The sequence below is a fragment of the Octopus sinensis genome, linkage group LG6 (assembly GCF_006345805.1).
Source record: "Octopus sinensis linkage group LG6, ASM634580v1, whole genome shotgun sequence".
NCBI classification, from domain to species: Eukaryota; Metazoa; Mollusca; class Cephalopoda; order Octopoda; family Octopodidae; genus Octopus; species Octopus sinensis.
In genome coordinates, this window is record NC_043002.1 from 56815261 (window position 1) to 56832619 (window position 17359).

General features: G+C 38.3%; 1 protein-coding gene and 1 long non-coding RNA gene across 2 annotated transcripts in view; both read left to right on the plus strand.

Annotated features, from left to right (window-relative positions):
• The first annotated feature begins 745 nt into the window (after positions 1 to 745).
• Positions 746 to 17359, plus strand: part of LOC115213239 (uncharacterized serine-rich protein C215.13) — a 45513-nt gene continuing 28899 nt past the window's right edge. Inside the window, exons 1-4 of the mRNA XM_029782174.2 lie at positions 746 to 970; positions 5085 to 5265; positions 6992 to 7113; positions 9413 to 10379. Coding sequence (XP_029638034.2) covers positions 927 to 970; positions 5085 to 5265; positions 6992 to 7113; positions 9413 to 10379 — 1314 coding nt within the window. The 5' untranslated portion in view covers positions 746 to 926. The remainder of the gene's footprint in view (positions 971 to 5084; positions 5266 to 6991; positions 7114 to 9412; positions 10380 to 17359) is intronic.
• On the plus strand, positions 10939 to 16092 carry LOC118763932. The gene is made up of 2 exons (XR_004999702.1): positions 10939 to 15440; positions 15489 to 16092. It is a non-coding gene; the product is annotated as an uncharacterized LOC118763932 (long non-coding RNA).

The following is a 17359-nucleotide window of genomic DNA, read 5'->3' on the forward strand; positions in this document are numbered from 1 at the left end:
TCAGGTACCACAAAGCCAGTAGTTATCAAAATGCAGAATTTGTATGAAGTTTCCTTCTCAACGTCTAAAAGACAAAATGCTTATTTAATTACAAAACTGAATATAGTATCCATCATTGCAAAGCAGTGAGCTGCCCTAGCGTAGCTAGAGCATGTGCTGCATGGAGTGGCCCTTCCATTTGCCAACCCCAGACCCCCCCCAAAAAAACACATATTGCCTGCAGCAGACCCAATGGTGGTGCCCCTTTAAAAGTGCTGTCACATTAAATGAGTGATTAACTGCGTTAGTGTCTCCTGTTTCTAATGATGTTCTTTTTTTTTTTTTTGTAATTCTAGACTCATGCTTTGTCATTACGGAGAGCTGTGGTTGGACGCCGGAAACCTTTTGATGAACTCCTCAAAGATCATCGAGCTGCGAAGGAGGCCATCCAAAGAGAGAAAGTACATGCCCAATATGTGGCCGCAGCACAGAGGGTGGCTGCACAGACAGCGCCAGCATCAGGGTCGTTGGCTCACTCTGGGAATTGTTCGGGAAATAGTAACAGCACACCAAGTACTGCCAATACTATTCCGAGCAATACCAGTGCGAGTGTGAATGCTAGTGGTCTCCAAAGTTTGATTCCCACCCGATCCACTTCTTCGAACAGTAATAGCACTGGTGGTGTGGGAGGCGGAGGAGGAGGAGGTGGTGGCGGTGGTAGTGGTGGTGGTGGTGGCGGCGGCGGCGGTGGTGGTGGTGGAGGAGGAGGAGGTGGCGGCGGTGGCAGTGGTGGTGCAGGTGGAGGTGGTGGAGTCGTAGCAGGAGCCAACACCATCACCACACAAACCTCGGGGGCAGCCAAGCATTCAACTGCAGAAACAACAAATGGTAAAGATGCTGCCGCTTTACAACATGTGAATATTTCTAACAAATGGTTTGCCTCTGGGATGAAATCATCAAAAAATTCTAAATCTAATTTATTAACAGAGAGGTTGGTTTTGATAATTTTTTTTGTTTTTTTTTACTTGTTGCTGTTGTATTTGTTGTTGTTATTAAGGCTGAGCTGGTGGAACCATTAGCATGTCAGACAAAATGTTTGGCAGCATTTCTTCTGGCTTTATATGTTCTCACTTCATGTCCCATTAAGGTCAACTTTGCCTTTCATCGTCTCAGGGTTGATAAAATAAATACCAGTCAAGTACTGGGATCGATCTATTTCCTTATCACTCCCATCCCCCACTTCATTCACCAATAATATAAAAACAGGCAAAACTCTATAAACTGACATTTCTGATAAGACTACAGTAGTAGTTGAAAGCACTTGAATATGTAATTAAATATGTGATTTGAAGAAATAATATGTGTTATGTAAATAAATATTTATATATATATATATATATAATATATATATATATATTTTATATACAACCATCCAGCATTCTGAATGCCTTTTTCTTTCATATGTATTAAATCTGTACATCACCCCCAATACTTCTAATATATATATATATATATTATATATATATATATATATATATATCATCATCATCATCATCATCATCATCATTTAACGTCCGCTTTCCATGCTAGCATGGGTTGGACGGTTCAACTGGGGTCTGGGGAGCCCGAAGGCTGCACCAGGCCAGTCAGATCTGGCAGTGTTTCTACAGCTGGATGCCCTTCCTAACGCCAACCACTCCAAGAGTGTAGTGGGTGATTTTATGTGCCACCGACACAGGTGCCAGACGAGGCTGGCGAACGGCCACGTTCGGATGGTGTTTTTATGTGCCACCGACACAGGTGCCAGACGAGGCTGGCGAACGGCCACGCTTGGATGGTGTTTTTATGTGCCACCGACACAGGTGCCAGACGAGGCTGGCGAACGGCCACGCTCGGATGGTGTTTTTATGTGCCACCGACACAGGTGCCAGACGAGGCTGACGAACGGCCACGATCGGATGGTGTTTCTTACGTGCCCACAGCACGGAGGCCAGTCGATGCGGTACTGGCTACGGCCACGTTCGGATGGTTTTCTTGTGTGCCACCGGCACTGGTACCACAAAGATACAAATTCCATTGATGTTCATCTATTTTGATTTGATTTGATTTTATATATATATATATATATATATATATATATATATAGGTGCAGGCTTGGCTGTATGCCAATGAGCTTGCTTACCAATCACATGGTTCTGGGTTCAGTCCCATTGTGTGACACTTTGGGCAATAGTCTTCTACTATAGCCTCAGGTTGACCAAAGCCTTGTGAATGGATTTGGTCGACGGAAACTGAAAGAAGCCCGCTGTATATGTGTGTGTCTTGATATTTGTGTTTGACAACCGGTGTTGGTGTGCTTGTATCCCCATAACTTAGCAGTTTCACAAAAGAGACCGATAGAATAAGTACTTTTTTTTGTTTTTATAAAGTACTGGGATCAATTCATTCAACTAAAAATTCAAAGTGGTACCCCAGCATGGCCACAGTCTAGTGACTGAAACAAGCAAGAGATAAAAGATAGTTCAACTTAAACAAGTGAATATGTGAAAAACAAAATTTCAGGGGGGAAAAAGCATCTATAAAACTAGTTTTTAAACATCAAATGGCTTCTGCAGGGGGCACCAGGATAAAATAGCAATCAAAGGGGTCCCTAGATTAAAAAATGGTTGAGAACAATGTAAGCCTGTTACATTGACCCCAGAGTACAACTGCTACTTATTTTATAGACCCTGAAAGGATGAAATGTAAAGTTGACCTTGGCAGGAGAACTGGCCCTCGTACTGGTGGCATGTAAAAGGCACCCACTACACACTTGGAGTGGTTGGCATTAGGAAGGGCATCCAACTGTAGAAAGAAAGATTGCCAGATCAGCTTGGAGCCTTCTGGCTTGCCGGTCCTCAGTAAAACTGTCCAACCCATGCCAGCATGGAAAATGGACATTAAACGATGATGATGAACGTAAAGTCAGCTGAAATAATGCTAAGCATTTTGCCTGGCATGCTAACAATTCTGCCAGCTACAAGGCCAACAATTTTGTGAAGGGATTAAATTGATCATATTGACTGCTGTGTTCAACTGATACTTTTATTATCTGCCCCAAAAGGGATAATGGGCAAAGTTGACCTCAGTGGAATTTGAACTCAGAACATGAAGATGGACAACATGCTGCTAAGCATTTCGCCCAGCATGCTAACAGTTCTGCCAGTCCACCTCCTTAGAATGACACAAAATATTGATAGTAGATAAAATACCTGAGCAGTCTTTCAAGCTTTGAATGACATTCTGAACTGTTTAATAAAGATTATGATTTATTTGACAAGTGGTATGGCAACAAACATAACAGATGGTGTTAGTTGCTGTTCTTTACAAAACAAATTAAACCAATTCACTTCTAGATACGATGTTATTGTTGTAGTAATGTTATTTGCATGCATTTTGTCTGCTCCCACAGGATTGGTTCTGTTTCATGTAGCTACTGGTTCAATGTAACAGCTTGGCCCATTAGTTGAATAAAATTTCTGACTAGAAAGGATCACTTGTGACTGATTCTCTTGGCATAAACATTAGATGGCACAATAGAAGTTAAATTTTATGATGTCTCCAACCTTGTGTTTAGTATATAGATAAGGTATTTCTTCATGCTAGCAAGTACATTAAGTTTCAGATCTTTTGTGTTCTTCACACAAAAATTCATACAATATGAAGAAATTTGACAGGCATGGGTATGGTTGTGTAGTAAGAAATTTACTTTCCAACCACATGATTCCAGGTTCAGTCCCACTGCATGGCACTTTGGGCAAGTATCTTCTAAACCCTTGGGCTGACCAAAGCCTTGTGAGTGGATTTGGGAAATTAAAAGAAGCCTATTGTGTGTCTTTATCTCTGTGTTTATGTCTCTCGTAACTTAGCTGTGTGGCAAAAGACACTGACAGAACAAGTACCAGTTATTAAAAAATCATATAATAGGTACTGGGGTTGATTTAGTCAACTAATAGTGCTTCGAGGTGGTGCTCCAGCATGGCCACAGTTTATTGATTGAAACAAACGATAAAAGATAGTGAACCATTTTGTTACTGTGCTTCTGTTAAAATACGTTTGTTTCAATTAATTTTGAAAAAAATAAACAATTTAGTAAAATAACTTTGTTATTATTAAGGTGGTGTTTGGAACATAAATGAACATGAGATTTTGGTGGGAATTTTAATTTAGATCACCTAAAAACGAGAAGCAGAGGTAGTCTCAGGTGGATTGGTGCCAAAAGGGTTAAACATCAGTAGCCTTTTAAATAACACAATATAGTTGTGGCTAAAAGAACCTGGTTGATAAAATGTGTTTGTTGAAGGTTATATGTAATGACTGTACTTGCTTGTATATAAGTCACACTGTTTTATACTTGATTTTGACTGAATAATCTGAGCTGCAAATTATACGTGAGACGAAGTTAAAACTAAGAAGGAAAAGAAATTTTGTACCAACATTTCACCCTTTGGCATTCAGATTACTCTATCAGGTGTAATGCTTATTTATTCACATTGATTTGAATTAATCGTGTGTTATCTTCATCATCCTCATCATTTAGCATCTGTAGTCCATGGGTTGGACAGTTTGACCAGGGCTGGCAAATTGTGGGGCTGCACCAGACTCCAGTCTGATTTGGCATGGTTTCGACAGCTGGATGCCCTTCCTAATGCCAACCATTCCAAGAGTGTAATGGGTGCTTTTACATGCCACTTGTATGGTTGCCAGTTGTGCGACACCAGTATCTATCATGACTACAATTTCACTTGTCTTGATGGGTCTTCTACTCAAGCATAGCATAATACCAAAGGTCTCAGTCATTTGTCATTGCCTCTGTAAGGCCCAGCACTCGAAAGGTGCTTTTTATGTGCCACCGGCATGGAAATTCTAAGTGTGAGAAGCTAGATCTGGTCAGTTTAAACATAAAATGGAATATTTTGGCTGGAAAGGGCCAGTTTAAATGCTAATGGGTTACAACTAAATTAGGAATGCCCCTTATATTCATGAGTAATTTTTGCTTCATTTCTGATTGTTTTAGGTGTTTTCACTTCCACTTTCAAAGTGACTATTTGTTTTTCTTTTCTTAGCAGTCATCATGTTCATCAAACCACAACTGCTGCTCATATTAAGGAGGAAAATCTCAGTTCTATTAGCTCCCATACTACAACAGAATGTTGTACTCGATTGTCCAGTGAAGAAGAAGGAGATGAGTCACACAGTAGTAAATCTGGCTTCACTTATTTGAATCACCATCCACGACCAGTAGCTGTAAGTGAAACTTTTGCTATCAGAACCAAATATTATATTGATAATAATTGGAAACATAGATGTTGATTATGATTGCCCTTTTGAAATTTTTTCTCTCAAAACTGGTCTTATTTCTGTAAAAATGGGAGATAATTTAATGAAAACAAATAAAGCTGTGAGTGGACAGTAATTTTTTTTATTTTTTTTATTTAATATATTAATTTAAAAGAATAAATTTTACATGCATAGTCATGACTGGAAGTATTTTGGAACTGAAAGTAAGTTATTTCTGTGTAAATCTTGAGTTTCAATATGAATTATCAATGGAATAAGAGTAATGTCTATAATTAAATTTTGATGGAATGCTATACTTTGACTTGTTTAGTTGCCAATAAACATATGAACAAAATTCTAGCAGTTTTCACTGCTTAACCCTCTCAACATAAGTGGCAGGTTTTTTTAACTACTAATGCACAGTGGTTGAAACTTGAGTGGCCAATTTTTGGGCCACCATGTGTATATGTTTATAAACTAATTTCTTATTGCCTAGCAACAGAACATTCAACCACAGAGCTTGTTTCATCTGTTTTTTGGCCTGCATTGTTTGTGGAATACCCCCACCTCCTCACTTCCTGGTATCCCATGATTGTTTTTGTATATTTTTGTCAGTTGACACTAAAAATGATAGATAAATATTTTACTATGGATTAGGGAGTTTTCTGATTCTGCGAATTAAAGCAATTTTGAACCAGAAAGCAATGTCAGTGAGTCTGACTAAGATCAGGATGACAGCCAGTCTGTTGCAGCCATGCATTTGGCTGGTGTTCAGTCCAATACACAATGACGTAGTTGTCATGGCAGAAGTGGTACTGGAACCCCTACTAAGGATGTTTCTCCCGCTAGGCCCTAGCACAATTATTCCTGAGAACCATTCACCCTGCCAAACAAGGTTTTAAAATGATTTTAGATAATTCACTTTGTACAGAAAGAAACTACAAAACAGGCAAACAGGCTGATTGCTCTGTTGCCTGATGGCTATATTGCAAAAGATTTTTCGATGCTAGTGCTGCCTGACTGGCTCCCCATGTCGGTGGCACGTAAAAAGCACCATCCAAAAGTGGTCAATGCCAGTGCCACCTGACTGGCTCCGTGTGTTGGTGGTACGTAAAAAGCACCATTGAAATGATGTTGATGCCAGTGCTGTCTGACTGGCTCCTCATGTTGTTGGCATGTAAAAAGCACCATCCAAACGTGGCCGATGCCAGTGCCGCCTGCTTGGCTCCCATGCCAGTGGCATGTAAAAAGCACCCACTACATTCACATTCTCGGAGTGGTTGGAGTTAGGAAGGGCATCCAGCTGTAGAAACCCTACCAAATCAGATTGGAGCCAGGTGCAGCCTCTTGGCTCTCCTGTCAAGTGTATAACTACTATGGTTAGTGTGGTGGTGGTGGTGGGGCACAAGAAGAATAACTAGGGGCAGGGAATATTTATATGGGTTTAAGGTACTTCAAATTGGCTTGCTTCCTGTCTTGACAACAAGCACACAACAGAAAGCTATCTTGTTCATGTGTATGCATGAGCCATTAAAAAGTGTATATACATACATGTATGTACACACACACACACTACTATATTTATGAGATAATTTTTTTTACAATGCTATTTCTACTTTTATATTTCCATTTTCTTTTGTCTTCTCATATTCATTATTTCAAAGTATAATAAAAACGATTATTTCCATTGCAGATGTGTACATTTGGAGGTCGGTTTTTGAAAAACGGAGTCTGTTTATTTAACAGAAAAAGTGATTTAGTTCAATCTGCTCTCTACAATGTATTGGAACGACTAAATCATCCTCCTCCACATAAGTAAGTTTCATTTCAAGTTGTTTGTCCCTCGTGTATTTCCTCTGATTTCTTTTTAGATGCCAACATATTATGGCTTCTGCAAATATGGAGCTTTGTTTGTAAAGAAATAATAGATTTCTAAATCTCTCTGAGAAATTTATGCAGTAGTAACATGATAAAGTGGTGATATGTTGTCAACTTAATGTAACAGTCTCATGAAAGGGAAAAATACTATTGCTATTTAGCCCTAGGAAGCACCGCTTGCTGTCAGCCTTGACACATTTCCTGTGTCCTTATGTTTACAAAGGGGGAGATAAGCACCTCCACCCAGCAAGACTATCAGACTATGTATTTTCAATTTCATCATCATTTAACATCTAATTTTCCATGCTTGCATGGGTCAGACTTTTTGAGGCTGATTTTCTATGGCTGGATGCAATAGTTCTCAACCCTATGACCTTTGAGAGTTCACAAGATTTTGTTGCTGAAATTTATCTGCAATAAACTGGTCATACTTGTGCAATACACAAAATATATTAATTTTTTTATGCAGTTCCTAATAATATTTAATTCTAAAAGTATAATAAGATTTTTTATGACTCTGAGGGTCTAGCCAAGCAAAATAGGAATCAAAGGGCTCCATAGGTATAAAGATGGTTGAGATCCACTTCATTAGAGGATGTCATAATGACCAAATGGCAATTAAGACCAGCCCCATGTGAGAAGGGGAGATAATCTGATGAATTGCGAAGTTTCCAAAGTTGACATGTCATTAAGGAAAAGACAGACTTGTTGTCTGGAGGTAAGAGGACAGTCATGAACACGTTTAATGCCCTTAACAGTTGTCATCAGCTGGACATTTGTCCTAACTTATCTCCAGTAATCAAGGGACATAGACTTTTACAAAATTGGTGGTACACATAGCCTGGATAGACTATCAGCTCATTGTCAGATACACCCACTTGTGATTTCTTCCTCGTAGCTTTTAAGATCTAATACTTCCCTGTTGTGATGATGAAGAATTATACCTGTATTTATGTGTGTCCTCTTATCAATATCTATTTGTCAAGCTGTTAAGTTATGAGACATAAAAGAAGTATGATGTCCATTGATTGAAACCAGTGAAAAAAAGACCACCTTAGGAAGAGATATCTCTATCAGGTTAATTTGCTCTAGAATTGGTACATAAATGCAAGGTTTTTAAGTGGTGCCCTCTGTGTGTTGTTATGAATCTCATTTATTTTTTTAACCATATTTTGTGGCATGGAAGATGCACCTTGATTTTGGAAATTTTAGAGGAACAAAATTTTTATACTTACCAAAGCCCCAACTGCACAATTGATCAGTGCCCAGTTGGGCTCACACTGAATGCCTGATAACAGACAAAACCAGCATGCTCATGCCAGCCATTGAGCAAAATCACCAAACAATGGCCATCTGTCTGGTACCTTGCTGCTCTTCATTTTAACTGTCCTGCAATTCTTAAGTAGCATCATGGAAGATGCATGGTAATTTTCAAAGTAGTGTGTCTGTCTTGTTGACAAATACAGCAGCAGTTTACTCTATGCGCAGTGAAAAATGTCTTAATTTACTATATTTATCAATAAATTATTCAATGTTATTTTTGTAACATATCCCAAATTGTAGGGTTTGCAATAACCCAAGACTAATAATTGTTATTGATAATAAATGATTGTTATATGAGGTCTGATCAAAAAGTATTATGGTAACTGCTAAAGTACGCAGAGTGAAGCTACTTGGCACAGCTTGAGTTTGAACTCTGTCATGCATGCACACTAAGTTATAATGTTCTCACTCACTTTTGTTGTTTGTAAGCAGTGCTCAGCAGTAAAGTGTGTAGAGTATGGTCATCTCAAAAAGAAGATAGGGATTCAGCTGTGCAGGATCTCCTTGTGTCAAAAGATGGAAACTCTTTGAAAATGGTCGTAGCAGGTGATGAATTGTGGGTTTATGGCAATGACCCTTTCCTTTTTCCAAAAATCAATTCCCACTTGATAGGAGCAAGATTTCAAGATGAGGAAATTCAAGAGAATGCTTCAAGACAACTGCTCACTACCCCCAAAAAGGGGTTCCAGGAATGCTTCCATCAATGAAAACGATGCTGGATATAAAGTGTATAACTTCAGATGGGGATAACCAGGTTGATATGGGTTGTAGTTTTCTTTTTATAGCACCAGTCTCCCAATACTTTTTGATCAGGCCTCGCACAACTGATAGTGTATCCTTGATAAAAGTTTGAGTACTGCTCTTGAATTCTTCAGCTTTTATAATGTAATTTAATTTTTGGTTCTATTCACAGGAAATTGTGCGTTGAATCCAACTTACCAAAAGAAACGCAGCTCGTCACAAATTCAAAGGACCCTTATGAATTTAATATGGTTGACCCCATGTCTGGAAGCAGCCACAGTTCGAATAGTGTAATTAATTCAACAAACAAAGGTGCTGTAAAGCCCAAATCAAAATCCTCTACCAGCAAATCCTCCAAACCTAAAGACAGTGGTACAAAAAGCCCTGGGCTGCTCTCAACTGTTGCTGGTGGTAATGTAGCCAAACGGAAACGAAGTGGTGGTGGTGGAGGCGGTGGTGGTGGTGTTGTACAAACCGGCCCAGTTTCAGCTGCTACTTCGAACCCTAATTGTACGAATTTTTCCAACAATGTAATGAACATGTCAGTTTACAGTCCGAATAACACAGTTGCAGCCTTTGCGTACCCCAATGTTAATTTAAGCAGTACCACCCTCAGCCACTTCAATGCAACTCTCCCAACAGGGAAACAAAACCCTTCCATCGACCCACAATTGACTAAAATCAAAGAATTTGGATTTGTGGTTACGGGTTTTGATTCACGGCAAGGTTTGGTTAACGGACAATATATAAATATTGCCTGCATGGCCGATTCGGTCATGACGCAGGTGCCAACACAAGATGAACGTTGTAGCGGCAGCAACAGTATCAAACGCAATCACAATGGAAGTGTGAAAAGTTCATGTGCTGGTAACAAAACTTCAAACATGCTGGATTCTTCCTCCTCCTCCTCTTCTTCTTCTTCTTCCTCCTCCTCTTCTTCATCTTCTCAGTCAGTATCAAGCAACAGCCTTTATGCCACCATGCCACGGAACACTACCATGTTTATGGATGCGGGCTCTGTGCTGACCTCCGTATCGTTAGGAGCAGCAGCATCCAATACTGTTGTCTCATTAAGTAACAGCACTCAGTCACCCACTCTACCAAGTCCCTCGACGACCCCAAGTCCACATCTCAGATCAGTAAGTATACAACCACACGTGTCACACTAGAAATAATTCCACATTTGTACCATCTCCACAGAAATTGTTTAAAAATTACAGAAAGAAAGGAAAAAAAAATGCAACTATACATTGTCATGTGATTGAAAAACCTAGGCACAGTGATAGGTAGATCCACTCTTTCCATCTCTGTGTTCTACCATAATCCACTAGATATGTAAAAGCCATTCTTTGCCACAAATGGCAGTTTTCTTTGTTATTCTATCTTTTTTTTCCTTTTTTTTTTTTGTTATTAGCTTTCAACTAAATTTCCTACTCCATGGTTTAGTACGAGAAAATCAATATACCAAGAAATAATGTGTGTGTTCATGTATATTAGTGTGTGTTTGTGTGTATGTATATACACACACACATGTACGTGTGTGTGTACATACCTTTATGTGTGTATATGTATGTGTGTGTATATATATATATGTTATTTATATGTATGCAAATACATATAATATATAGAGATTTTTATGTGTGTGTGTATATATATATATATATATATATATATATATATATATATGCACACACATTTGTGGGTGTGTCTTCATGTTTTTATGTCTATTTATGTTTATGAGAGAGCTATAAATTAATATGTATGTGTGTGTATATATGTAGGTGTGTGTGTATACATATATTCTTATTTCATTTTTCTTGTTTATTTATTTTTTTCATTACACTGTGGCCATACAGGGGCACCAGATTAATGAATTTACTCAATTAATTAGTCTACCCGTCTCATTTTGCTAAGCTGCAAGGTTTTGTCAGATGTCAAAAAATACAAAAAAATATGTGCTCATACTTGTACATGTGTTTGTGTGTTGTGGAACCAAACCCCCATATTTCTGAGAAAATTTCTTAACCACACAGCCATTCCTCCACACAAACACACACTTACATAGATGCATACTCATGTACACATTTTTATTTTTATATACACTTCTTTATATATGTATATATGTAGTGTGTGTGTGTATATATACATGCTAATATTGGTATTCTCATCCAAAGACTAACCCCTGTGGCACGCTTGAACAATTGTTAAGATTTCTCATTACATGAACCATTGGTATCCTTATTCCACAAATAAGGTGTGTGTGTGTGTATATGTATACACTTTTTATTTGTGGATATATATAAAGAATCGTTTTAATGACCACTTTTTCATGCTTGTATGAGTAGACAGAATTTCTGCAGCTGGCTGCCTTCCCTATCACCAACTCTCATCTTTCTCCAAGTAATGTAATATTTTGCCGTGATTGGACACGTCTTTCATTGAAGACTGCAGAAAAAGGTCACTACTTGCATAATGACGACACTCATTTACAACCTATCATGCAATGTCACGCATGCACACACTCTCTTGTGATGCGCACCTCTTTCAGTTTCTCTCTACCTAATCCACTTACAAGGCTTTGGTCAGCCCAGGGCTATAGCAGAAGTCACTTGTCTGAGGTCCCACAGTGTGGAATTGAACACAGAACCATGTGGTTGGGATGCAAGCTTCTTACCATGCAACCACACATTTGCCTATAGCCATACTAGGCGCTTATATATAAATAAATAAATGTGAATATTTATATACATATATCAATTGGCTTCTGTGTAGCTTCCTTTAACCAACACTTGGAAGGCATTTTCTATCTGAGGCATTAGCAGAAGACACGTGCCCAAGGTGGTGCAGGCAATGGGACCCCATGGTTGTGTGGTAAATACTTGACCATAAAACCCTTTTGTGTGTGCATGCGTGAACTGCTTAAGAGTGTATTGCTTGCTGTTTATGTGGCACCAGCACTAGTGAGGTGACCAAGTAACTCACAATACAAGATCCCTTGGCTGAATGGGGCTGCAATATGATGCTCTTCCTGTTGCCAACCCTTGTCTCTCTCCAAGCAAGGTAATCTTTCCGCCTGACAACTTTTCAGAGATTAGAAACTGACACTGCTTCTATGACAGTGATATGCATTTAAAACTATCACACACTGACAAAACAAAGAGACATTAACACACACACACACACACACGCACGCGCGCGATAGGTTTCTTTTTGCTTCTATCAGCTGAATCCACTCAGAAGGTTTTGATTGGCTTGGGACTATACCAGAAATCATTAACCAACAGTGCCATACAGTGGGACTGAACCTGAAACCATGTGGCTAGTAGGCAAACTTCTTAACTATGCAGCTATGCTTGTGCTTATATGTGTGTGTTGAGATACAGTTTTGTGTGTGTGTGAAGCAAGATGGAATGAACAGGTTTTAATCACAAAACGCAACAATTGTTTCTGTGCATTAGTAACAGCTGTTGCTGAGTTTTCCATATCATACTGTTACATAAAATGTTATGTAAATAAATATGATTCAGCATTAGCTGTGTACCCACACATCATCAGGTAAGTGGCTTTGAAACCACTCTGTGTTTGTGTGTGTGTGTATATGTACATGCACACACACATAATCAAATTTCGATAGTGTTGGGAGCTCATGACATACCTGTTCAGTAATTTAGAACATTTCCGAAGTAAATACACATTAGAAGTGAAACATATAGGTTCAGTGTTCATCAGCAGACAAAAACAATCAAGTCAATATGTATAAATGTGCATTGAACTTGTGCTTGTAAAGTGGTCCTAACACCAACCACTTTGCAGTCTGGCAAACACCCAGTCCACCTTGTAAAGTGGTTGGCATTAGAAAAGGTATCCAACTGTAGAAAGCATGCTAAAGATGATTATGTGTGTGTGTGTCTACACATTTGTGTATGTGGTAGATGAGTGTACCAGTGAGTATTGCATGGTGCATAAAAGATTGTGTAGATACTCTCTCACACTGGCCTCTTGGTAGTATTTTTAGCTGACTTTTATGTATTTGTGGTTAGGAATATTTTCCTACTTTTCAATTTATTAAGTAGCATTATTTCTCCATTTCTTTAATCCTTGATAATACTACTTCTCTTTTTTTCTCTCTCTCTCTCTGTATTTTTCAGTTTTCTCTGTTTAATATGACATAACATTAGCATGAAATACTTTGATGTACATCTAGAAAGTAAAATGCATCACAACTCTTTGCATACATAATGAAATGTCAAGAGGATTTCAGAAATCTTTCCTAAATATATTAGCCTCATCTATTTTAAAACCATTCTGATTGGACTTTTGATAAGCATACACTCACCACACTCTTATCGCTTACCCATCCATTTGTCATCTCTGTTCTCTCTCCATGTCTACTTGTAACCATTGTGTTACTTTTCATCCCCCTCATCACTTTTCATCTGCCCTTCCCAACCTTGCCGCTGTTCTTCATTATGTTTACTGTCTCACCCATTCTTCCATCTCTCACTCCCAAATACACTCTTTCAACCTCCATTCCCTAGCTTCCTTCCTTCCCTTCCTCCTTTCTGCTGCCTCATACCTTGGGGGTCCACCCAGACACTTCATCACTTTTATTTTTATCTCTTCCCAGTTTCACCTCGATTAACCCCACCCTCTCTTCTAAAATGTGAGCAGCCATTTTGCTCCTTTACAACAAGAAATTTGTTCTGCTCTGACAAGCAATAAAGTTGTTGGCATTAGGGATGGCATCCAGCCATAGAAGCCATATCTAAGTAGACAGTTGAGCAAGATGCATTCCTGAGACCCATTGGATGTTGTTGAAACCATTCAGCCCAAGGAACACCAGTGTTAAATAATGATGGTGGTGATGATGATACACAAACAGACACACCCACTTATTGGCACACATTTTCATTTACTCATTTGTCTTTTTATCCTCCTCCTCATCATCATTTAATGTTTGCTTTCCATGCTGTCATGGGTTGGACAGTTTGACTGGATTTGGTAAGCCAGAGTTGCACCAAGTTCTAATCTGATTTTGCATGGTTTCTATGGCTGGATGCCCTTCCTAACACCAACTGCTCCATGAGTGTAATGGGTGCTTTTTACATGCCACCAGCATGGGTATTTAATTTATTACAAGGAAAAGGCAAGATGCATTCAACAATGAAATAAGGGAATTGAGATAGATGAGCTTGACAAAGCCTTTATGATATGTCTCTAAACACATCATTTTGAAACTGTTGTTTGTGTGAGATTGACTGAATTTCATTTTGTATCTGTACCACATCCTTATCTCAATGTAGGAAAGAGTAAAATTGTGTGTGCAAGTGCCCCCTCCCCCCATACATGCTTACAGACAGACAGGCATAGTATTGTGGTTAAGAAGTTTTCTTCAGAATCACATGGTTAAGGGTTCAGTCCCCACCATATGAACATTGTTGACTGACATTTTTATACCATAGCCATAAGTTGACTGATACTTTGTGTGTAAAATTAATAGAAATTGAAGAAGCTTGTCATAGATCTATATCTACTTTCAATATATATATGTGTGTAAGTCTGTTTGTATTTCTTGTCTGCATATGTGTTTGTTGATTGTAAACAAAAGCCTCATTCAAACAGTGCTGTTTGTTTCTAGTTTTTTTTATCTAGTTACTGGTTATTATTATTCAATAGACCAAGAGATTATTACCTCCTTAGAAACAGCTGAGCTCTAAGGAGCTTCCTTGTAATAGGAAGGGTGTTCAGTTAAAGAGGATCTATCTCAACAAATTCTATCAGACCCAAACTAGCATGGAGAAGTGGACTTTAACATGATGGTCATGAGACAAACACACATGCGCATGCACTTAAATGTGGATTCTTATATGGATGCTTCCATGGTCAAATGATTTCAGTGTTTGGTTGGTTAATCCTGAAGTCAAAGCTATCATTTCCCTGCATGGCATTCTTGGAGAAGGCTGTCTTTTATGATAGTTGTGGGTCAACACATGCCACATTATTTAAATTTCTCAGACGCACACAACATGCAGTAACATGTTAGATGGTCTCCTCCTGTAGGTCAGTCACAGTAATGCTGTCTTATGTTGGCAGTTTGAGTGCCTTTGTAGTACTCAGCCACATACACTCAATGTGTAGATAATTCTGTTTGACCAAACATTTTGACTCCTATTTGTAAATTTGTTTACTTTTTTACTTGTGTGTGTATGCCTGTACACGTATTTTTGATATATACATATGTAAAATAGACATTTGTGTTTGTGTGTGTATATATATATTTGTGTATGAATATATGTATAATTTAGACCTGTGTGTGTTTGTAAGTATTCAGACTTATATTTGTATGTATATATATCAAGTATAACCGGCTGAACCTGCATTGACCCTCTGGAACTCAACTGAGGATAGGAAGCTCTGAATGACCCGTCCTTGTTTTTCCTGTCCTTTTTTGTATCATCTAACTGTCCGGATGTTTTGTTGTTGCCTGTTACATTCTTGTTCCATTTTTTGTTTTCTTTATATATATGTGTGTGTGTCTGTTTACATATGTATACATGTGCCTATAAGTAAGTATGTGTGCTGACCATGAGTTAACAATAGCTTTACCTCTGCTCTCAGTAATAGTCATTTCACTATTGTTAAATTTGCTGTCAAATGAATGCAGCCTTTGAACCACTATGGCCACCATCAGTCACAATTGACGACATGTTCATGTTTACCATGCTTTTGCCTTTAGTAAACAAACCTTTGCTAGTTGCAGGATAGTTGCCCTTCTGTGTAGCAAAGTCTCAGTACTTGTTCATCTAACCCATACTGACCTGGAAAAATAAACGAAAAAAAAAAATGATTGAATGAAAATATATATAACAGATAGAAATAATGAGTTATATGCAGAAATACAATACCAATCATAAAATTTTTTTTGTTAGCCTGATGTATTTTTATCTACAGAGAGTTAAAGAAATATTTCACTTGGGTTACTAATCCCTCATTAATCCCTTTTTGTTTTGATACATATCAAAACAGTGTGTTTTGATATGTATCAAATACACACATTAAGAAAGATTGCAAAGGGAGACAACCTATTTTTCACATAAAGACTGGAAGCGAACAATTTCACTTGTAAGATGATGCTTGTTTACAACCATCTTGTGATGTCAAGACAATAAGCACGTTTGTGTGTGCACGCACAACAGACTTCTTGCAGTTTCTGTCTACCAAATCCACTTATAAATATATATATATACACACACACATATACACATGCATGTGTGTGTGCGTGTATATAATTGCGTATCTATTGTGGGTCAGTGTTTCTGTGGAGCAATGTCCAATATTGTTGCGATGGTCACCGTAACAGGAGAAAACTCAGACTTGATACGACCAAGTTTACCTTCAAGCAGATATAGACATCAATAATGATAGGTGTGAATGACATTGGAGCAGGTGAAATATGTCAACATGGCATGGGATTTGGTGCTACTCAAGACCAGATGTCATATGTGGGTACTCTTGGTCTTGTTCTGCATGTGTTCCAGTATTTTCCTTAAACCATAATATGTTGGTTGCTCCTTAGCAAGTTGGCCTCAAACCTAAACACATCCAAAGATTCCTTTCAATGAGGACAACTTGAAATTCTACAACATGAGAGACAGCTTCCTATAATGACTTGTGTGTGTGTGTGTGTGGATCGCTAGCCACTACACATTCTTTATTTTCTCTCCTTGTTTCTTTCTGTGGAAGTGTGTAGGCTCGAAACATAAAAGACTTCTTCACTTCCCAAGCGTTAAAACTAATACACCTGTTTGTTGTCTAACCACCTGTCTTCGTCTTTTGTTTTTTTTTTTTTTGTGAATTCTCTCCCCATATATGTGTGTGTATGTACATGAATGTACAAATATGTATCATGTGTCTATGTACATATATTACACATATTTATGTGCTAATGTGTGTGTATGTAGGTGTAGTATAACCGCAGAAGAAACTCACTGCTTGTTTATTATGTCTTGGTTTCTGCAGTTTGACATCTTGAACAATTGTCACTGTCTGGTATCCCTGCTCAACTTAGACATTGTAAATTGGCTAGACACAACCTGAATTGAAACACCATTGCATTGAT